This window comes from Balaenoptera ricei, chromosome 21 (assembly GCF_028023285.1).
Source record: "Balaenoptera ricei isolate mBalRic1 chromosome 21, mBalRic1.hap2, whole genome shotgun sequence".
Classification (NCBI taxonomy): domain Eukaryota; kingdom Metazoa; phylum Chordata; class Mammalia; order Artiodactyla; family Balaenopteridae; genus Balaenoptera; species Balaenoptera ricei.
The window spans coordinates 31,546,444-31,570,706 of NC_082659.1; the positions used below are offsets into that span (position 1 = coordinate 31,546,444).

Sequence of the window (24,263 nt, forward strand, 5' to 3'; positions counted from 1 at the left end):
TATTGGATCTATCTCCTCAGGCAAGGGTATAAAAACCAAAAATAAAGAAATGGGACTCATTCAAACAAAATCTTTTGCACAATGAAGGAAACCATCAAGAAAACAAAAAGGCAACCTACTGAATGGGAGAAGATATTTGCAAATATGTTTGTTAAGGGGTTAATACCCAAAATATATAATGAACTCATATGACTCAATATTAAAAAACAAGCAAACAGAACAAACAACTTGATTTTATTTTTTTCCCTTTTTTTAAATTTAATTTTTATTTTAAAATTTAAAAAAAAATTTTATTGGGGTATAGCTGTTTTACAATGTTGTGTTAGTTTCTACTGTACAGCGAAGTGGAGTTCCCTGTGCTATAAGCAGGTTCTCATTAGTTATCTATTTTATACATATTAGTGTACATATGTCAATCCCAATCTCCCAATTCATCCCACCCCCCCCCCTTTTCACCCCTTGGTGTCCATACGTTTCTTCTCTACTTCTGTGTCTCTATTTCTGCCTTGCAAATAGGTTCATCTATACCATTTTTCTAGATTCCACATATATGCGTGAATATATATTTGTTTTTCTCTTTCTGACTTACTTCACTCTGTATGACAGTCTCTACTGGTCAGAATGGCCATCATTAAAAAATCTACAAATAATAAATGCTGGAGAGGGTGTGGAGAAAAGGGAATCCTCTTGCACTGTTGGTGGGAATGTAAATTGATACAGCCACTATGGAGAACAGTATAGAGGTTCCTTAAAAAACTAAAACTGGAATTACCATATGACCCAGCAATCCCACTACTGGGTATATACCCAGAAAAACCATAACTCAAAAAGACACATGCACCCCAATGTTCACTGTGGCACTATTTACAATAGCCAGGTCATGGGAGCAACCTAAATGCCCATCGACAGATGAATGGATAAAGAAGATGTGGTACATATATACAATGGAATATTAATGAGCCATAAAAAGGAACAAAATGGGGTCATTTGTAGAGACGTGGATGGACAACTTGATTTTGAAATGGACAGAGAGCCTGAATAGGCATCTTTCAAAAGAAGACACACAGATGGCCAACAGGCACATGAAAAGATGTTCAACATCACTAATCAGGGAAATGCAAATCAAAATCACAATGAGATATCACCTCACACCTGTCAGAATGGCTATAGTCAAAAAGGCAACAAATAGCAAGTGTTTACAAGGATGTGGAGAAAAGGGAACCCTGGCACACTATTGGAGGGAATGTAAATTGTTACAGTCACTATGGGAAACTATATGGAGGTTTCTCAATTAAAAATAGAACTACTTTGATCCAGGATATATATCTGAAGGATATAATACCAGTGTCTTGAAGAGCCAGGTGCACCCCCATGTTCATCGCAGCATTACTCACAATAGCTTAGATATGGAAATGACCTAAGTGTCGAGCAATAGATTAATGTATTAAAAGAAATGTAGTGTGGAATAATATTCAGCCATAAAAAATAAGGAAATCTTGCCATTTGCGACAACATGTAGGAACCTGGAGGACATTATGCTAATTGAAATAAGTCAGACAAGAGAAAGAGAAATACTGTATAATCTCACATGTGAAATGTAAAAAAGCCAAACTCCTCAAAGCAGAGAGTAGATTGGTGGTTGCCAGAGGGTGCTAGGTGAGGAAAATGGGAAGATGTAGGTTAAGGGTACAAATTTTCAGCTATAAAATGAAAAAAATCTGGGGATCTAACGTACTGCATGGTGACTGTAGTTAACAATAATGTTATTATATACTTAAAATTTGCTAAGATAGTAAATCTTAAATGTTCTCAGTATGTGAAGTGGTGGATGCGTTAACTAACCTTATTGTGGTCATCATTTCACAATACATACTTAGAGCAAATCATTACGTTGTACATCTTAAACTAAAGAATTGTATGTTGATTATATCAAGAAACCTAGGGAAAATTTTTTTAAAGATTAAATCATGCTCTTCCTCCCGTCTTGAGAATATGTGCCATTTACCTTTGTTCAAGAGTTTGTTTCTTTCTCCTTAGGGTTCCAATGGATTGTGCTGGGTGTCGGGCAATTTTCAGGGGTTCGTTAAATGCTTTCATTAAAAGCAACTGAATGGTTGTACAGTAACTGAATGAATTGTGAAGGTACAGAGGATTTTTACCAGAAGACAGTAAAGAGAAGTTAGCCAAAAAAAAGAACTAATCTAACTTCCTGTCCCTATGTTAAGTATGGTCTTATAAAATAAAAACTTAAGAAGGTTGCCCAAGGTGTATGTTGATCATAGAGAAATCCCAGTGGGTACAGGAAAGATTTCTAATGTGGTATAGGAATGGGAAGTCAAGTCAGGAGAGAGAAGCATCAGGCATTATGTACAGGAGAGTCCTAGAAATGACAGTTTACAGAGTGGACTGAAGTGTGACAGGGGCTCCAATGCTGCTTGCATATAATAAGATGGGAAGGACTGCATAGAGTAGTGACATGTTTTCCATCTCCTTGGAACAAGTATTTCAAGAAATTTAATGCTGGGACTTCCCTGGTGGCGCAGTGGTTAGGAATCCGCCTGCCAATGCAGGGGACACGGGTTCGAGCCCTGGTCCAGGAAGATCCCACATGCTGTGGAGCAACTAAGCCCGTGCACCACGACTACTGAGCCTGTGCTCTAGAGCCTGCAAGCCACAACTACTGAAGCCCACGCACCTAGAGCCTGCACTCCACAACAAGAGAACCCACCGCAACGAGAAGCCCACACACCGCAACAAAGAGTAGCCCCTGCTCGACACAACTAGAGAAACCCCGCACGCTGCAACAAAGACCCAATGAAGCCAAAAATAGATAAATTAAAAAAAAAAAAAAAAAAAAAGAATCCGCCTGGTAATGCAGACGAAACAGGTTCGAGCCCTGGTCCAGGGAGATCCCACATGCCGCGGAGCAACTAAGCCCGTGCGTCACAACGACTGAGCCTGCGCTCTAGAGCCCGTGAGCCACAATTACTGAGCCCTTGTGCCACAACTACTGAAGCCTGTGTGCCTAGAGTCCATTCTACACAACAAGTGAAGCCACTGCAATGAGAAGCCTGCGCACCACAATGAAGAGTAGCCCCCACTCCCCGCAACTAGAGAAAGCCCGCATGCAGCAACAAAGACCCAACACAGCCAAAAATAATAAATAAATAAATAAATTTTTTTTTAAAAAGAAATTTAATGTTAACATATAAAATACAAATTGCCTCCTACCTTGCAGTCTCGTGTGCAGCATTCCCCCGAACCACATATTTTATTTTTTTTCTTTGTACATGTTCTAGGATCACAGCAGTCTGGATGTGTACAATTCTGGAAACAAATGCTTTGTTACTCAATCATACATGATTAGGTACAGTCAAATAAAACTGCAATACAGAATTTATTTACGAAGTATGAGCATTTCTTAAAAACCAGTTTCAGTAATCCCACTCTTTACATGAGACTTATTGAAATCAACATCTCAGCCAGTAGGTTGTAAAAGAAATGTGTCATTTCACTACATTTCATATAATCTGAACAATATTAACATACTACTGTGGAGCCAAAAACTTAGAGGAAATAGTTATTAGATTTCTTGTTAGCTACCATTCTCTTCTAAATTTTTCCTATATCCTTGCTTTCATAATAAATCTATTTACACACTGTCAGCATGCAGACTCTCAGCTTCTCTGTCTGAAATGGCAAACCCCCAAACTTCTGCCCCCAGAAAAGTGGTCCCAGAAGCCAGTCTGGTCTGTCCAGATTTCACTGTGATGCTGGCCCCATACGTACTTGTATTTTACAAGATTCAGTGCCTTCAATCAACTTTTCCAGTCTTCAGTAGCAAGTTTGTTTTAAACTCTGTAATTTACCAATATTAGAAGTTTGAGTTTCCTGGTGGTGTGTTTTTTCTTACTGGTATTTTTAATTGGTATTTTCAATGAACAGCTTCACCACAGGCAGCAATATTATACTTTAAAAAGGCTATTTATTTCATCTATTGACTCGTGTATTAATGTACTCAAAGTTTAAATATTCCTTTGTTAGCTTTTTTTCTTACTGTCTCTCTTAATCAAATGTTTGGTTATTCTAGTTTGGGTTTTTTTTCTTTTTCAATACAACTCCATTTGTAAGGGCAGACTTTCTTAAGAATAGAATGCTCTGGCTATTTCAAAATGGTTCCTTTTCCCCTCCCTCTGCCAGAAGCATTAGACTTCTCTCCAGTATTCACTTTGACAACCAGTTCAAGTTTCTGCAGGTAAAACTCATAAAAGTGTGGGGACCTTCCTATGATCCGGTTCCCCTGGAGTTTTAAACTATCAAAGTTCTACACACTGAGACTCCAGAAATTTGTCAATTACAGTTCAGGTTTTCCTACCCAGATGCTGGTTCCCAAAAGGTTTTAGCTTGTGCGTTGCTACTGTAGTAAGTTGTGATTCTCTGCATTCACCTGTTGGTTTTTCCAGTTTGTGGGGCAGTGGTTTGCTCTGTGACCTCACTTCTCTGATGGACGCAAGAAGAGCTGTTTCTTTTCCAAGTTGGTTAGCTTTTTACTTGTTGTAAGGACTAAGTGGTGACTTCTAAACTTCTCACATCTCAGACCAGAAACCATAATTCTTGTCTTTTGATGTATTTGAATAAAAGTCCTTTGAATTGGCTTTTGAATATATTATATATATATATACACATATATATATGTTTGAACATATATAAATTGTAAATATTTTCTCCCATTTCAGAGTCTATCATTTTATTTTTCTTAACAGAGCCTAAAAGAAAAAGTTTCTAAATTTGATTAAGTACAACTTACATATTTTTCTTTAAAACCTCATTCTTATTTGCCTTATCTAAGAAAGTTCTGCCTATCACAGAGTCAAAAAGACTGTCTCCTGTGTTTTACTCTAAAAGCTTTAGGATTTTCGCTTTTATGTTTAGGTCTTTGATCCATTTCAAGTTAATTTTTGTGTATGGTGAGATGTCAAAGTTTTCTTTTACGTACATGGATATCTAGTTCATACAATACCTTTGTTGGAAAGGTTTTCTTCACCCATTGAACTGCCTTAACATCTCTGATTGTCAGAGAATCAATTGATCTTATAAATATTTTATATTTGGATTCTCTATACTGCTTCATTAAGGGATATATTTATGCTTTGGCCAATACCACATTATCTTGATTATTTCAGCTTTATAGAAAATTTTGAAATTTACAGAAAATTAGTGTATGTGCTCCACCTTTGTTCTTTTTAATTGCTTTGTCTATTCTAGGTCCTTTGCATTTCCATATATATTATAGTATCAGCTTGTCAATTTCCACAGAACGATGGTGGGGTTTGGATTGGGATTGTGTGGAGTGTTGATGTAGAGCTGACATCTTAGCAATATTGTGTCTTCCAGTCCATGAAAGTCGGATATGTCTCCCTTTCAATCTTCTTTCATTTCTCTGAGCAATGTAAGTTTTCATTGTACAGGTCTTGCATGTATTCTGTTAAATTTATCTCTATTTCATGTTTTTGAAACAATGTATATGGAATTGTACATTTTAGTTCATTTTCCATTTGTTCATTGTTTATACATAGAAATCCATGGAATTTGGGTTCACATGCATTCATTAATTAGCTTTAGCAGACTTTCCGGGTAGGTTGTTTAGGATTCTCCAATCACGTGGCCAAGTTGAATTTGATTAAAGACAGTTTTAATCTTCCTTTCCACTCATTGTGTGTTTCTTTTTCTTGCCTTACTGCAGTTTCATTGTATGCTTCTTTGTGTTTCTTTATCTTCCCTTACTGCAATGGCAGGAGCATCCACTGCAGTGTTGAAGGGAAACATAACCTGTCAATACAAAACTTTTTTTCCGTATAATAGCAAACGATGCATTTTGCTATATAGTCTATAGTCTTTAGATGTTCTTGTCTTTTTGTTACTGCTTGTTGTTAAAGGCATATTTCTTCAACTCCTTATACACTCTTTGTGGTCACTAATTATAAGATTAGAGCTGATGCATACACTAAAGAATTTAGGAGGGCAATATTTGAAGACAAATAGTAACTAAAGGATGTTTGCTCTCCACTTCAAAAAAATGGCAAAATTAGGAAACTTAAAGGCTTCCATCTTCCCCAAAGAAGGTATTTTTCAAAATTATTTTTCTAAAAGACAAGGTCTTCTTTTCCACCTCGTATTCACATATATGGGAAATAAAAAATATTTTTGAAAAGATTTCCACTGACCTGTAAAGTGCCACAATCACATTCTTCACCCGATTCCAACTTTCCATTGCCACACATCTTCCTCTGTTTGTAAACTGGCTCATCAGGAAGAATTTTATGAAGACATTCAAGGCCAGAATGTGCAGCAAAATATTTAAAGTCATCCAAGCTACAAGTGCTAAAATCCTTTATACCCCCAGATAGCCTAAAATATAAAAAAAAGTGTATGACAAAAATTATTGCTGTATAACTCTACATTTCTCGTAATGTATGATGTTTTGAAGAGAGATTTAAAGAGCATTATTCTCATGGATAACAATAAGCACACTTTTAAAAATATAAAAGTATTTTAAAAATACTAACATTTTTAACACACTTTTTAAATTTCACTAAGAAAATTCTTATAATGAAAAAAAATTCCAAAATCTTTTGCCATTCATCCTGTTTTAAAGAAGACCAATTATATACCTATCTGAAAATCTTTATTAATTGTTTAAACATAGGAACTGTGTTACTCTTTATTTACTTTCTTAGTGCCAAACAACTGAATTTAAAATTTTTGGCCTCAGTATTTAATATACTTTTTATTTATTTAATATCATTTTTGTATTTTTTCTGTAAATACCAATATGAGCATGTCTGTATTATCTTTAAAAGTATATTTTAGATCTTTTGCTCTCTGTAATTAGGCATTTTTTCAAACAAGAATCTGTTGTTTGATTTATACCATGGGAGGGACAAGAGGAATACCTGTCCTGACGGAGTGAGAAAGTTGTTAGTAGTTTGCTAATATATCAGCATCCAACTAAAACACTAGAAAGAATACAATTTAAGAGTAAAGACTATGCCCTAGACCAGTAGCTGACAAACTTTTCTGTGAAGGGCCGCACAGTAAATATTATAGGCTTATATGCCATATGCTCTGTTGCAGCTACTCAACTCTGCCACTGTAGTGCAAAAGCAGCCATGAAGAACATGTAAAACAGTAAGCCTATAAAATTAATTTACAAAACAGGCAGGCAGCCAAATTTAGCCTATGGATCATTGTTGGCTGACCTCTGCCCTATACTAAAATCTACTCTGTATCAGTCCTAACAGTTAGGGCCTAAACTCAAGCCCTGACAACATCCCCAGAGGAAACCAAGTTTGGAAGTTCAGGCCTGCCATTTTAGAGGGTTTGGAAATGCCTTGAGTTTTCTATAGACTCATGTTAACAAAGTATAAAACCAAGCACATAAAATTTAAAATGATTACCCAATAATTGAATTGCCTGGTAGAAAAAGAATCAATGCTTTTCAGAGGAAGGTAATGAGAATCTAGGCTTTCTATTGTACTATCAACAATATCCAATATGCTACTACTAATAATAATCATACAAAGAAATAAGAAAATGTAAACCATAGTCAATAAAAAAGCAGTCAATAGTAAGCAACACTGAGATGGCCCAGGTGTTAGATTTGGCACACAAATACTTGAAATGAACCATTATAAATATATTCAATTAATTAAAGAAAAATGTTTAAATAATTCAGAGAAATTACAGCCTTATAGAGTGAACACTCAAAAGAGAGTGCATATCATCCAATTTACATAATGTTCTAGAGCCAGTAAAACTAAATGTAGTGATAGAAATCAGATCAGCTGTTGACTGGGGCAGGGTGGAAGGTAAAAAGGATAGCCAAGGATCACAAAAGAACTTTCTGTGGAAATGGAAATGTTGCATAGCCTGATTGACACTATGGTTCAGTAATTTATATATATTTATCAAGAGTCATAAATTCGTACACTTAAAGTTTAAAGTGTATGAATTTTATTGTGGACAAATCATACCTCAAAAGTTGATTTTTTATAGTGTATACAAATACAATATTCAAAAAGATGATGAAAGAATATTCCTCTGAGAAACAATTTCACACAGAGAAGAAGTAATTTAGTTATTATCTACTTTGTGCCTTCACAGAAATTTGGGATAACATAGATTCAGTCATCACAGGACAAAATGAAATAATAAGAATACTGAGCTAAAAGGTCATTATTGGAAACATTTACTGAGCACCCTTCTAGGCAACTGGTGTGTAGTGAAAATGGAGACCAAGTGCCTGCTAGGGGCAAAAAGTATGAACATCAGGAAATAGATATATGAAATAAGTCAGATAGTTATTGGAATGATGAAAAAAAATAAAACAACACAATTTACAGGGAATAAAAGATACTGTTTTAGAAGAGAAGACATTTATTTAAAAAAAAAAAAAACTATAGCTAAGATTGGGCACACGGCAAGGGTACCCACTCTCACCAGATCGATTCACATTGGGCTGAATTTATTTCAAGTGCAATTAAGCGAGAAAAAGGAATTACACACAAATAGATGGAGAGGAAAACATAAAACTGTTCTTATTCATGAACAACAAGATCTTGTTTATAGAAAATCTTAAGTAATCAACAAATAAAATCTCCTGGAATTTCTATTGAGTTTAGGAAGTCTGTAGCACACAAAGTCAATATACAAAAATTATATAAATTATATTTCTATGTACTAGCAATGAGCACTCTGAAAATGAAATTAAGAAAACAGTTCTTTTCAAAATAGCAAAAAAGAATAAAATGTTTAAGAATAAATATAAAAAACAAGTACAAGACCTGTAAACTGTAAAATACTATACATTGTTGGGGAAAATTAAAGACCTAAATAAATGAAGACATATACCAGATTCAAGAATCAAAAGACTCAGTATTGTTAAGATGGTAACTCTCCCAAAATTGACTATTTATAATACCCAAGATATGGAAGCAACCCAAGTGCCCATCCACAGAGGAATGGATAAAAAAGATATGGTATGGAATATTACTCAGCCATAAAAATGAACGAAATTCTTCCATTTGCAGCAGCAAGGATGGATCTAGAGACTATCATACTAAGTGAAGTAAGTCAAACAGAGAAAGACAAATACTGTATGCTATTTGTCATACTAAGTGAAGTAAGTCAAATAGAGAAAGACAAATACCATATGGTATTGCTTATATGTGGTAACTAAAAAATAATACAAAAGAACACATACGCAAAACAGAAGTAGACTCACAGATATAGAAAACAAACAAGGGGTTACCAAAGGAGAGAGGGAGGAGGGGAGGAGCAAGTTAGGAGTAGGGCATTAAGAGATATAAACTACTATGTATAAAACAGATAAGCAACAAGGACACAGTACATATATAGCACAGGGAATTATAGCCATTATCTTGTAATAACTTATAATGGAGTATAACCTGTAAATATACTGAATCACTATGCTGTATACCTGGAACTAACATAATGCTGTAAATAAACTATACTTCAATTTTTAAAACTCTCAACAGGAGTTTTCATAAAAATTGGAAATTTGATAATAAAATGTATATGAAACTACAAAGGACCTAGAATAACCAAAACAATTTGGGAAAAGATGAAAAAACATGGGGACTTGTACTACCTGATTTCAAAATTGTTTGTAAAGTAGGGGGAAAGTATTATCAATGATACTAAAATTCTTAAAGAGCCTTTTTCTTCAGTAGTCTCTCTCTCAGTGGGGCATAGTTTTACTTATTTGTGACTTGATGTCTTTCTAAATTAAAAAAAGATAAATTTTTAACTTGAATTGTACTGTTCATCCTTATATTGTATAATGCCAGTATCAAGGCATTTAACTTTAAATAGAATCACCAAAATCACACAATTCATATGGCTTGTCCCCAGAGGGTATCTTCAATCTAGCCAGCAGAGAAAAATACAAGCCAGACTCTGGAAGGTAGGAAGGAGGAAGAGAATGTCCCCAGGCATGGAGAGGCCTGGGGGAGTGCTGGGTCTATTTTGGTGTGTGTTCCACTTGCACTTGAAAAGAATGCGTATCCTAGTGTAGGGTATAGTATTCTACAATTGTCAATTAATTCAGTTTGGTTAATAGAAATATAAAGTCCCTAACCAAAAAAAAATTTTTAAGTATACTGTATGTTTAATAAAGAAAATTATCTTACACAGCTTTTGGTGACATTGTGCAAACATCTCCTGAACAATGGCAGGTCTCAGTATTATCATAACTCATTCCCATATTAAGGCCAAGCAACTGCACAATACTGAGAGCATATGACTCCAAGGATAAACCCTCTGAATACTAAATATAAGGAAAATAAAAGAAAAATAGTTAGCTAAGAATCCTATTCAGTTATAAAAAGTTACTTACTATAATCAAAACTTTGTACATAAAACTCATTTTTAAAATTCGTTAATGCATCCAAGATACTTAGGTAGACACAACTGTACTAGAGTTATGTAAGTATTATTCAACACAGATAGATGAGGAACACTACAGTTTAATTTCAAGATACTATTACATAATGACAATACCAGCTATCTTAGCAAGTCTAATAGCGTTTAAACACCACACTGTATTGCTTCTTTGAATTATTTTAAACAAGATGCTTTTAATCTTTTATTTTAATAATCAACCCTACATTCTCTTTGTAGTATACAGTCTCTAAAATGGGTCCCAATGATCCCTGCCTCCTGGTATTTATGTTCCTGTGTATCCCCACTCCACTGAGTGTAGGCTGGACGTAATTACTGACTTGCTTCTAATTAACTGAATATAGCAGAAGTGATGGGTCATCATTTCCAAGATAAGTTATTAAAAGACTGACTTCTTGGATTCTATGCCTCTCTGTCTCATTCGCTCTGGGGGAAGGTAGCTACTATGTCATGAAGTAGGCCTGTGGAGAGGCCCTCATGAGTGAGCTTGGAAACTTTTTCTGAGGTCTTCCAATAGTCACATGACTGAGCTTGGAAGCAAATCCCCTCTGTGTTGAAGCTTGAGATAATTACAGCCCTAGTTGACATCTTGTTTTCACCCACTAAGCTGCTCCTAGATTCCTGACCCAAAGAACTGTGTTGTTTCCATGTGCTAAGGTTTGGTACAATCAGTTACATAGCAATAGATAACTAATACACCCTCAATAGGTATTGCTGTTTTCCTTTGAAACATTTCTAGTATCTGCATAGATGTTTATAGCAGCTTTATTCATAACTGCCAAAACTTGCAGGCATCCATCATGTCCTTCAGCAAGTGAACAGATAAACTGTGGCATGTTTCAGACAATAGAATATTATTCAGCACTAAAAAGAAATGAGCTACAAGGTCATGAAACGACACGGAGGAAATTTAAATGCATATTACTAAGCGAGAGAAGCCAACCTGCAGAGACTATGTACTGTATGACTCCAACTATATGACGTTCTGGAAAAAAAGTTATGGAGACAAAAGATCCACGGCTGCAGGTGGGGAGGGGAGAAATTAATTGGCACAGAGCACAGAGGATTTTTAAGGCAGTGAAAATACTGTGTATGATACCATAATGATGGATACATATCATTATTTGACCAAATCCGTAGAAAGTACACCACCAAGATTGAACCCTAAGGCAAATTATGCACTTTGGGTGATTTTTAATGGGTCAATGTACATTTATCAATTGCAATAAGTATACCCCTCTGGTGAATGATGGTGATAACGAAGAAGGTTATGCATGTGTAGGGGCAAGGGATACATTGATAATCTATGCACCTTCCTCTCAATGGTGCTGTGAACCTAAAACTGCTCTAAAAATAGTATTTTTTAAAAATTTGTTGGTACTTGATGGACCAAGAGCAAGACGGCATTGTGAGGGAGTGGCAAGTAAAGAACAGTTCAGAGGAGAAGATGTAACTGACCCATGAAGATGTTTCTAAGTTTCCATCCCACATATTGCGCTGGGTTGCTTGTTGTTCAACCACAGCCGCTAAGAGGTAGAAAACAACAATCAGCGGATGCATCAGACACTTCAGTCCACCTTCAGAGGGTAGAAAGTAATTTTGTTTACTGGAAGACTGCTTGAACTCAAGCAATCCCTCCTTCCTGCACCCCAGCTTTTGATCAAAAGCAGTTCTTAGGACCAAATAGAAGCCCTTCCCAGGACACACTTTATTCCCTTCATAGTTACAGACAATATTAATAGTAACCAAGGAACACATTTCGTTTCTCAGAAGACACAATGCCACTCTACTGGAAAAGGCATTCAATATAACTTTCGTTGTCCCCAATAGGTCCCAGATAGCTGGTTCAATTGAGAGACATAATGGTTTCCTTAAATAATTCCTTTTCAAATCCAACAAATGGACCCCTAAATGGATGTCTATATTGGCCAAGCTATTAATATCTCTTAATTCAAGGACCCTTGTCTGACACACACTTCACACAAACTTTAAAACATTTTTCCCTTTTCCTTCCCTATATTTAAAGGGGCTTATGTCTGGCCTCCATGTATATAAAGACTCACTATATATGAGTCCCTTTAATTATGTCTCCCCTACTGTTGTAAATATTTTATCTTGCCCCATCCCATAAGGGTTGGAGACCAGATCCAGGTACATACCCTCCTGAGGTCTATTAACCATAGATTTCCTCCTGGTCCAGGCAGCTGCTAATTTGATATGAGACATTTGAGCCTAAACTTCCACCACCACAAAAACAAACAAATGAAAAACAAAACCAAAAACCTCTCAAGAGCAGCTGTACAACATTCTGTTGACTGTTCATCTCATTACCATTGGTCTGAGTGTTTTTATTGGTTTGCAATCTGGAGGCCCAAATCCTCCAAGTAAGCCATTATTTCAGCCAGATGTGGCAAACGCTGAGGCCCACATGCCACTGAGTTTGGATAATACAAACCTTACAACCGAAACATTTCACCAGCTTGCCTGTCAACAACCAAACCAACAACTGAGGCAAAAGGCCCATACTGACTGGCCAAATTAGGGTGCCTGCCTACAGCATAATTATGGAGCCCTAAACACAGGCATAAATATTTTAAATGGCAAACAACCTGACCTCCTATTAACCACATACACCAAAATCAGGTCATAAAATTTTAAACCTATTTATAACAGAACTCTTCTCATCACCTAATAGGGCAAAACCTTAGACTGTGGGACACTTTTAGATCCAGCCACACCTAATTTGGGCTGTGCCAGTCAGGCTCTGCACAGATGTCAATATCACTTCTGCTTGCCGTGCACCCACAAGCCCCTTGAGTTAGCAGATATTTATAAATCGAAGTCACAGGCCCAACACTGCCTTCAAATTACACAAGTACTTCAGCACCATTTTAATACCACAGAGCCACAAAAATAAAACCTGCATTCATTCAAGTGGGTATCAGCTTAAAAAGTATATCCTAGCGCTACACTCCAAACAACATTGTCCCGGCCCATGAACTCACTGCTAGAGATGTGATTACCTCAGATGACATCACTCCAGCCTAAGACCTGCCTGTTGGAGATGACTCTGCATCCTGCACGGAGACAACTTCCCCTCAGACCCTAAAACTTCCACCCCAGGCAGGCTCATGGAACTGCCTCTCCCAAGGCACAAATTGCACACAAGAAATGTACTGGTTTTCTTACTTTGATATTAGGGACTCTGTTGTGTTTCCTGAGTCAGCTGTCTGTGCAGCCCATGACAAGGGTATACTTTTTTGTTCTCTATCAAACCATATATCCCTACACTCCATGTCTATCTGTGCCATTCTAAAAACTGGTGGAGATTATTGCTTTCCCTAGGAGTCACCTGCCTTGTATCATGAACCCCTGGACCCTAGGGAGAGGACCACTCACTCCCCAGTGCCTTCTCCTACTACTCCCACCCTGCATCTCTGACCATGACCACAACCACCTCTTCCCTTTGGGTACATACAAATACCAACAATCTTTATATATACTTTACCAAACTAATCAGCTGATACTCTCCAACAACATAAACTGCCTGACTTGCCACTTTTACCCAAAAATACACCAGGATATTATTGTCAAAAATCACACATATAGAATTTTCAACACAATTTACAACTGCACAAAGATGCTCTTAGAGACTCCAGAAATTTCAGATCTATTTCCTTGGCTAATGTTATACAAAAGGGAAATTTAGTTATGAGCTGGTCTACAAGAATTCCTTATACATCTACTTGTGTTTCTCCTTTTTACTCTCATAATAAAATGTTCTCTATGCTGTTTAGCTAAACTTATGCTCTACTCTCTAAAAGTCTCTTATTATGCCAAAGGTTTGATCATATTTCAAACCACAACAGGACTAACTTTATTAACATCACATTTTCTGTATTCCGATACTTTCATATCTAGGGCCTTACCAACCTAGAGGACTGCCCTTCTTAGGGTTATCCAATTGCTTCAGATAGTAGACAACTCACCTTTCATATGCAAACCAATCAATCCAGAGCCCATATGCCCTACCACCTGATAGTCTGATAAAGTCTGTTTTATCAGACTCACATACACCAGGCCTCTATCCACCTGCCAAAATCACACCAGGGCTAGGTACCAGACAACTAAGGACAGCCTCTATGCATCATGGACTCCTGAAACTAGCCAACCCTAGACCTGCTTACCCTGCCTCTCCTGTTTCTTCCCAAAGAAACCACAATAGAGGCTCTTGCCCACATTTCCCCCCTACCTCCTACACTTCCTGACCAAACCTGGTGCTTCCTTATGTGGCCTCCGCATGGCATGGCATATCTCTTATTTCTAGGGAACTGTGAGTATGGTAAATTTCTTCCTGAATGACAGTCATTTTCATGTCTGCATGTGTTTCCATACCTGATGAAAACATATCCCATGTAACCTTAAAAAAAACTTTCAAACTAGATTAGTTTCTCCTACTTTAGTTAAGTTAGTTTACTCTAGTCAATTCAAACTAGATTACAACAAAATTAGTTGTAAATGTATATTGTAAACTCTAGGATAACTGCTTAAAGATTTTTAATGTAATTGATATTCTAGAAAGGAGAGAAAATGGAATAATATAAAATGTGCAATTAAAACCACAGAAGGCAGAAAAAAAAAAGGAGAGGGGAAGATTTCAAGAAGAAACAAGAAACAAGGATAATGAATAGAAAATAGACAAAATTCAACATACATTTATGATTTTTAAAAACTCTCGGGTGTGGAAGAAACATACATCAACATAATAAAGGCCATATATGACAAGCCCACAGCTAACATCACACTCAATGGTAAAAAGCAGAAAAGCTATTCCTCTAAGGTCAGGAATAAGACAAGAATCTGCACTATCACCACTTTTATACAACTCCTAGCCAGAGCAATTAGGCAAGAAAAAATAAATAAAAGAGATCCAAACTAGGAAAAAAGAAGTAAAACTGTCACCATTGGCAGATAACATGATATTATACAGAGAAAAATCCTAAAACTACACAAACACACACACACACACACAAAAATCTGTTATAACTAATATATGAATTCAGTAGAGTTTCTAGACCCACAATCAATACAAAGAAGTCTGTTGTGTTTCTGTACATTAATAATGCACTATCAGTAAGAGAAATTAAGGAAGCACTCCCATGTACAATTGTATTAAAAAGAACCAAATACTGAGGAATAAATTTAACCAAAGATATGAAAAAATTGTACACTGAAAACTAGAAGATGGTGACGAAAGAAGTTGAGGAAGACACAAATAAATGGAAAGATATTCCACACTCATGGACTGGAAAAATTAATATTGTTAAAATGTCCATTTTACCCATAGCCATCTACAGATTCAGTGCACTCCTTTTCAAAATTCCAATGGCAATTTTCACAAAAATAATACAAACATCCTAAAATTTGAATGGAAGCACAAAGGACCCCAAATAGCTGAAGCAATCCTGAGAAAGAAGAGTAAAGCTGGAGGTATCATGGTCCCTGATTTCAAGCTATACTACAATGCTGTAGTAAACAAAACAGTATTAAATTCTATAACTATTTATGGTGATAGACGTTAACTAGAATTTTTGTGGTGATCATTTTGCAATGTATACAAATACCAAATCACTCTGTTGTACACCTGAAACTAATATAATGTATGTCAGTTATACCTGAATAAAAAAATTTTTTTAAACAATACAGTACTGGCACAAAGGCAGACACATAGATCAATGGAACAAAATATAGAACCCAGAAATAAACCCACACTTATATGGTCAACTGATCTATGCCAAAGGAGGCAGTAATATAAAATGGGAAAAAGACAGTCTCTTCAATAAATGGTGGTGGGAAAAACTGGACAGCCACATGCAAAAGAATGAAACTGGACCACTATCTCACACTATACACAATAATTAACTCAAAATGTATTAGAGACTTGAATGCAAGACCTGAAACCATAAAACTCCTAGAAGAATAGGATAAGCAATAAGCTCCTTGATATCAATCTTGGTAATGAATTTTTAGATCTGACTCCACAGCAAAGTCAACAGAAGCAAAAATAAACAAGTACGACTACAGCACACTAAAATGCTTCTGCACAGCAAAGGAAACCAACAAAATGAAAAGGCAGGCTACTAAGTGGGAGAAAATATTTACAAATCATATCTCTGAAAAGGGGTTAATATGCAAAATACAATACTCATACAACTCAATAGCAAAAAAAAAAAAAAACGGACAGATTATCTGAATAAACATTTTTCCAAAGCAAACATGTAGATGGCCAACAGCTACATGGAAAGATGCTCAACACCTGGGTATATTCCCAAAGGAAATGAAATCAATATCTTGAAAAGATATCTGCACTCCCATGTTCACTGCAGCATTATTCAAAACAGCCAATATATGGAAACAACCTAAATGTTCAATCATGCATGAACAGAAAAAAGAAAAGACAAGAAAAAAAAAAAGAAGGAAATCCTGTCCTTTGAGACAGCATGGATGAACCTGGAAGACATTATGCTTAGTGAAATAAGCCAGATACAGAAAGATAAATATGTATGATCTCACTTATATGTGGAAACTAAAAAAGGCAAATTCATAGAACCAGAGAGTAGAATGGTCGTTGTCACTGATCAGAGGATGGGTCGAAGGGTACAAACTTTCATCTTTATAAGATGAATAAGTTTGGGGATATAATATACAGCAATGTGCTTATAATTAATAATACTTATTGTATACTTGAAATTTGGTAAGTGAGTAAATCTCAAGTTTCTCACCAAAAAACAAATGAAAAAATGGTATCTATGTGAGTTGATGTGTGTGTTAACTCGATTGTGGTAATCATTTCAAAATGTATACAAAGATTAAATCTTCACCTTTTACATCTTAATAAAAATCATGTCATACAACCTAAATATATATAATTTTTATTTTTCAGTAAAGCTTGAAAATAAGATGTACATAAAATAAATGGAAGACAAAGTAGATTGAAAATGAAAAATTTCACAAAAGCATTGGAATTTATAAAAAAAAATAAAAACTGTAGAACTGGAATAAAAGGAATATCTGAAATAGCAGAATACAGTATTACTGAACAGAATTAAAGATCATAGAAAATACTCAAACTGAAGAACAAAACAAACCGAACAAAAAAAGAATTAAAAAAAAGAGAACAGTGACATATGGTGCATCTTTTAAAGGACTAATATATGTTAATTAGAGCCTAACAAGAAAAGGTGAAAGATAATGGGACAAAAATAATATCTGAAGTATAATTATAATGGTTGAGAATTTTCCAACACTAATAAAAGACATCAGGCAATATTTTCAAGAAACCCTACTAACACTAAAGGAGAAATACAAAGAAAAATGAGTCTAGGTCCATGATGTCTCTGCAAGAACTGTCTTATTTCCAGCTCATCCTTGTTCTAGGATGTAGTTCTTCTAATTCTCAGTGAAAAGTGTCACAATGATGCTTAACATTGACTGGCCCTGATCTCCCACTTTTTGCCCCTCTCGACCTTGAGTCTGTCAAAAATAACTTTGGTTTAGTGCCCTCAATCATCTGGTTGAAACAAACAAAAATTCCCTGACGGAAGGTAAGAGCAACTAGACTCTAAATTGTTTACATGAATAATTTTTAAATGACCAAAATGCAATTACAAATAACCATACCCAAAAGGAAAAATAATACAGCATGAATGAGAATTAACAGGAGTGCCAGACAGCAGAAAACCAACAGGGGCTCCATGTATTTAAACTATCAGGTACATTATTTAATTTAACTATGCAGTATAAAAAGGCAAAATACAGTATAGCCCATGCCACGGTCTGTTCTAAAAGTAAAACATAAGTATATGCCTATATTTCCATAAGAAACATTGGAGAAATTTCATAAGAATCTGATGAAATGGGATGATGGATGATTATATGAGAGAATAAAACTTTTCAGATTATACCTTTTCATTAATTTATTTTTAGATTTACGTAATTGTGGTACTTTTTATACTGGGCTCTTTATTGTTTTATTCCTCCCTTTTAATTATTCAAGTAATGCAAGAATAGACACTTTATGTAAAAAATTAAAACAAATTCCAGCAATAGGAAAAAAGCAAAGGTCCTGAATTCTTTTATCTTCTTAATTCCTTCCCCAGAACTGCCACTGCAGTTTCTCTAGACCTTTTCCCTTATTTTTTTTTTTTTGAACTTTTAATTTTATATTGAAGTATAGCCGATTAACAATGTTGTAACAGTTTCAGGTGCACAGCAAAGTGACTCAGTCATACATATACATGTATTCATTCTCCCCCAAATTCCCCTTCCATCCAGGCTGCCACATAACATTGAGCAGAGTTGCCTGTGCTATACAGTAGGTCCTTGTTGGTTATCCATTTTAAATATGACAGTGTGTACATGTCAATCCCAAACTCCCAACTATCCCTTCCCCCCAGTAACTGTAAGTTCTTTCTCTAAATCTGTGAGTCTGTTTTTGTTTTCTAAATAAGTTCATTTGTATCATTTCTTTTTAGATTCCACATACAAGGGATCCCAGAATAATGGAAATAAAAACAAAAATTTTTAAATGGGATCTAATTAAACTCAAAAGCTTTTGCACGGCAAAGGAAACCATAAACAAAACAAAAAGATAACCCACAGATTGGGAGCAAATATTTGCAAATGATGTGACCAACAAGGGATTAGTCTCCAAAATTTACAAACAGTTCACAAGGCTTAATATCATCAAAGCAAACAACCCAATCAAAAAATGGGCAGAAGACCTAAATAGACATTTCTCCAAAGAAAACATACAGATGGCCAAGAGGCACATGCAAAGATGCTCAACATCACTAATTATTAGAGAAATGCAGATCAAAACTACAATGAGGTACCACCTCACACGGGTCAGAATGGCCATCAGCAAAAAGTCTACAAACAATAAATGCTGGAGAGGGTGTGGAGAAAAGGGAACCCTCCTACAGTGTTGGTGGGAATGTAAATTGGTACAACCACTGTGGAGAACAGTATGGAGGTTTCTTAAAAAACTAAAAGTAGAACTACCATATGATCCAGCAGTCCCACTCCTGGGCATATATCCAGAGAAAACCATAATCTGAAAGGATACATTTACCCCAATATTCACTGCAGCACTGTTCACGATAGCCAAGACATGGAAGCAAGCTAAATGTCCATCGACAGAGGAATGGGTAAAGAAGATGTGGTACATATATACAATGGAATATTACTCAGCCATTAAAAAGAATGAAATAATACCATTTGCAGCAACATGGAGGGACCTAGAGATTGTCATACTGAGTGCAGTAAGTCACACAGAGAAAGAGAAATATCATATAATTGTGGTATTTTAAAAATAAAATTTTATTTTAACTGTATTTAAACAAATACATAAAGATCCTAAATATGTCATGGATATAAATATTCAAATAATTTAGCAGATATGAAAAAGTAACAAATAGAAATTCTAGAACCAAAAAAAGTGACAAAATTTTTAAAATGTAAAGAGGGTGTTAACAGTAGCTTCTAGAAACAGCTGAAAACATTAAAGTTGAATTTAGATGAGAAGAAAATGTCAGAATGTAGCATGAAGAGAAGGGAAAAAACAGAAGCTAGGGTAAGAGACAAAATGTGTTCAGAATGTCTATCACATGCTTAACGGTACATCTTAAGGAGAAGAGGAGATAATGTAGAAGCAAAAGAGTTGAAAAGATAATGAACCAATAGAATATACAACAATCAAGAGTGAACCATAATGTAAACTATTAATATGTACTTTGGGTGTTCATGATGTCTCAATGTGGGTTCATTTATCGTAACACATGCACCACTCTGGTGGGGATGTTGGTAATGAGGGAAGCTATGCATGTGTGGGGACAAAGGGTATATGGGAAATCTCTGTACCTTCCCCTCAATTTTGCTATGAACTAAAAAGTGCTCTAAAACAATTAATTCTTAATTTTAAAAAAAGATTAGTAGACAACGCTTTTGGAAAAATAATTTGTCACTGAAACAACAATGATATCTTGAAATTGAAGTTAGCATAGTCATTAATTTTCTCAAACTTTTATAAAACTTTGTACATACCTGTTATCTGTCAGGGAATAAATATAATAATAATAATAATAGCAGAAAGTTTTCCACAACTGATGAAAAGTATCAATCCACAGATTAAAGAACCTTCTAAAAATTTCCAATATGATATATAGAGAGAGATACCTATGTAATACACATTAAATTAAAAGTGCAGAAAATTAAAGCCAAAGAGAACTTTAAGAGCAATCACATAAATGAATAACAAAAAGGTAACCAGAAAGATCATAGTTGTTTGGAAATTAAAAATATACCTGTAACTAACACAAGGGTCCAAGCAGAAATCACAAGGGAAATAAGAAAATATTTTGAAATTGATGATAATTCAAATATATATCAAACTTGTACATTGCAGATAAAGTTGGGAATAGGGAAAAAACAGTCTTAATATAAATGTGTAAAAAAAAACTCCTGAAAATCAGTCAACAAAGACCATCAGAAGAATTTGAAGACTAAAGACCAGCTGAAAAGAAGCAATGAATCAATAAAAATAGGGATTAATGAAATTATAGACAAATGTAAATTTGAGATGATCTGCAAAGCAAAAGCTGGTTTTTTAAAGACACTAATAAAATTGAAAATATCTAATGAGATTAGTCAAGAAAAACCAAAGAGCAAACACAAAAAGACAATGTCAAGAATGAAAAATATGAAATCAGCAAAGATCATGCTGACATTTAAGGTACTATTATATTGTAAACAATTTTATGATATGTTTAACATGGATATAACAACCTTTTACAGAAAATAAGAGAGAAGAATGATTCCTCTACTGCTTTACATGACTTCATATGAAAACTCAAAAAAGACATTACATTACAAGAAAAGAAAATTGCAAATCAATCTTATTCATGAACATAACTATAAAATACTAAAAAAAAAGTTACCAAAACAAATCTGGGACATACAAAAAAAGATAGTGAAATGTGACCATACCAATTTTATCCCAGAAATGAATTAACTTAAGAATCATAAATTCACTGATGCAATAATCCATATCAATGATTAGAGAGGTAAAATATGATCACCTCATTATTATTGATAAAAATGAAAAGAAAAGCAGAAAACAGCTATTAAAATATTTGGCAGAAGAGGCAATGCCAAAAAAACTAATAAAGCTATGAAGGGGTTAAAATGTAATAGAGCATTCCATTATTAATTATATAAGTTAAATAAGTAATTATAGTATAAATGAACATCAAGAATCGAAATCTCAAAAACTCAGCATTCAAATAATTGAAAAAGAAGACCTGACAATGGGAGTGACAAAATTCAGGAAATTATTGAAAAAAAAAATCTCAGAAACAAAGACTAACACACAAAATATTCAAGGGGGAAAAGATATGAACAAAAGTACAGTAAGCTAGAGAAAACAGAAAATAAAAGAGATAAGAATAGGAATCATAACTCATGAGCAAGGAACAATAGTAAAGAAAATATTAAATATAAAGACGTGAAGAAAATGCACAATCATATTATATAGAATAATATAAAATCATATTAAAACTATAATTTATATGTAAAAATTCTGATATAAGTGATACTCATATTGAAAGGGTCCACTGTGAACCTATGGAAATTAGCTCATAAAGAAGGATGCTAATTTTTAGCTTTGTAAATTTTAAAGATAAATAAAATAATCTGAGAGTCGAGGACAAAGGCTCCAATCCATGAAAAGGAAAAGACCATCTTGACACTAGAGTTTTCAATAGCAGAATATGAACCACTGCAAGATAGAGAAAAATTTTGAAGACACTCAACTACATAGGGTCAAACATTTATAACCAGCAAGCTGTCCTGTAAGTAACAAGGCTAGAGAAAAATGATTTTAATCAATTAAGAATTCTTAGATTATTATACCCATAACCTTTCCTGAATTTTATATATAATAATGAGGAACTTTATCAAACTAGACTATGACTGAGGAAACATAAGAAAGAAAAAGATGGCTGAATGGATACAAAAACAGGACCCATATATATGCTGTCTACAAGAGACCCACTTCAGACCAAGGGACACATACAGACTGAAAGTGAGGGGATGGAAAAAGATATTCCATGCAAATGGAAATCAAAAGAAAGCTGGAGTAGCAATTCTCATATCAGACAAAACAGACTTTAAAACAAAGACTATTATAAGAGACAAAGAAGGACACTACATAATGATCAAGGGATCAATCCAGGAAGAAGATATAACAATTGTAAATAATTATGCACCCAACATAGGAGTACCTCAATACATAAAGCAAATGCTGACAGCCATAAAAGGGGAAATCAACAGTAACACAATCATAGTAGGGGATTTTAACACCCCAATTTCACCAATGGACATATCATCCAAAATGAAAATAAATAAGGAAACACAAGCTTTAAATGATACGTTAAACAAGCTGGACTTAATTGATATTTAGAGGACATTCCATCCAAAAACAAGAGAATACACTTTTTTCTCAAGTGCTCATGGAACATTCTCCAGGATAGATCATATCTTGGGTCACAAATCAAGCCTTGGTAAATTTAAGAAAATTGAAATCATATCAAGTATCTTTTCCGACGACAACGCTATGAGACTAGATATCACTACAGGAAAAAATCTGTAAAAATACAAACACATGGAGGCTAAACAATACACTACTTAATAACCAAGAGATCACTGAAGAAATCAAAGAGGAAATCAAAAAATACCTAAAAAAATGACAATGAAAACACGACGACCCAAAACCTACGGGATGCAGCAAAAGCAGTTCTAAGAGGGAAGTTTATAGCAAAACAATCCTCCCTCAAGAAACAAGAAATATCTCAAATAAACAATCTAACCTTGCATCTAAAGCAATTAGAGAAAGAAGAACAAAAAAAACCCCAAAGTTAGCAGAAGGAAAGAAATCATAAAGATCAGATCAGAAATAAATGAAAAAGAAATGAAGGAAACAATAGCAAAGATCAATAAAACTAAAAGCTGGTTCTTTGAGAAGATAAACAAAATTGATAAACCATTAGCCAGACTCATTAAGAAAAAAAGGGAGAAGACTCAAATCAATAGCATCAGAAATGAAAAAGGAGAAGTAAAAACTGACACTGCAGAAATACAGAGGATCATGAGAGATTACTACAAGCAACTATATGCCAAAAAAATGGACAATCTGGAAGAAATGGACAAATTCTTAGAAAAGCACAACCTTCAGAGACTGAACCAGGAAGAAATAGAAAATACAAACAGACCAATCACAAGCACTAAAATTGAGACTGTGATTAAAACTCTTCCAACAAACAAAAGCCCGGGACCAGATGGTTTCACAGGCAAATTTTATCAAACCTTTAGAGAAGAGCTAACACCTATCCTTCTCAAACTCTTCCAAAATATAGCAGAGGGAGGAAGACTCCCAAACTCACTCTATGAGGCCACCATCACCCTGATACCAAAACCAGACAAAGATGTCACAAAAAAAGAATACTACAGGCCAATATCACTGATGAACATACATGTAAAGATCTTCAACAAAATACTAGCAAACAGAATCCAAAAGCACATTAAAAGGATCATATACCATGATCAAGTGGGGTTTATCCCAGGAATGCAAGGATTCTTCAATATACGCAAATCAATCAATGTGATACACTATATTAACAAATTGAAGGATAAAAATCATGTGATCATCTCAATAGATGCAGAAA

At 34.8% G+C, this 24,263-nt stretch overlaps 1 protein-coding gene across 1 annotated transcript in view; it reads right to left on the reverse strand.

The window, feature by feature from the left end:
- The window catches only part of LOC132356533 (disintegrin and metalloproteinase domain-containing protein 5-like), a 152,673-nt gene that overhangs the window by 85,017 nt on the left and 43,393 nt on the right, over positions 1-24,263 (reverse strand). The window contains exons 11-13 of the mRNA XM_059909383.1: positions 10,212-10,348; positions 6,225-6,408; positions 3,232-3,327 (exon numbers count right to left, since the gene is read on the reverse strand). Of these exons, the coding sequence (XP_059765366.1) occupies positions 3,232-3,327; positions 6,225-6,408; positions 10,212-10,348 (417 nt within the window). The remainder of the gene's footprint in view (positions 1-3,231; positions 3,328-6,224; positions 6,409-10,211; positions 10,349-24,263) is intronic.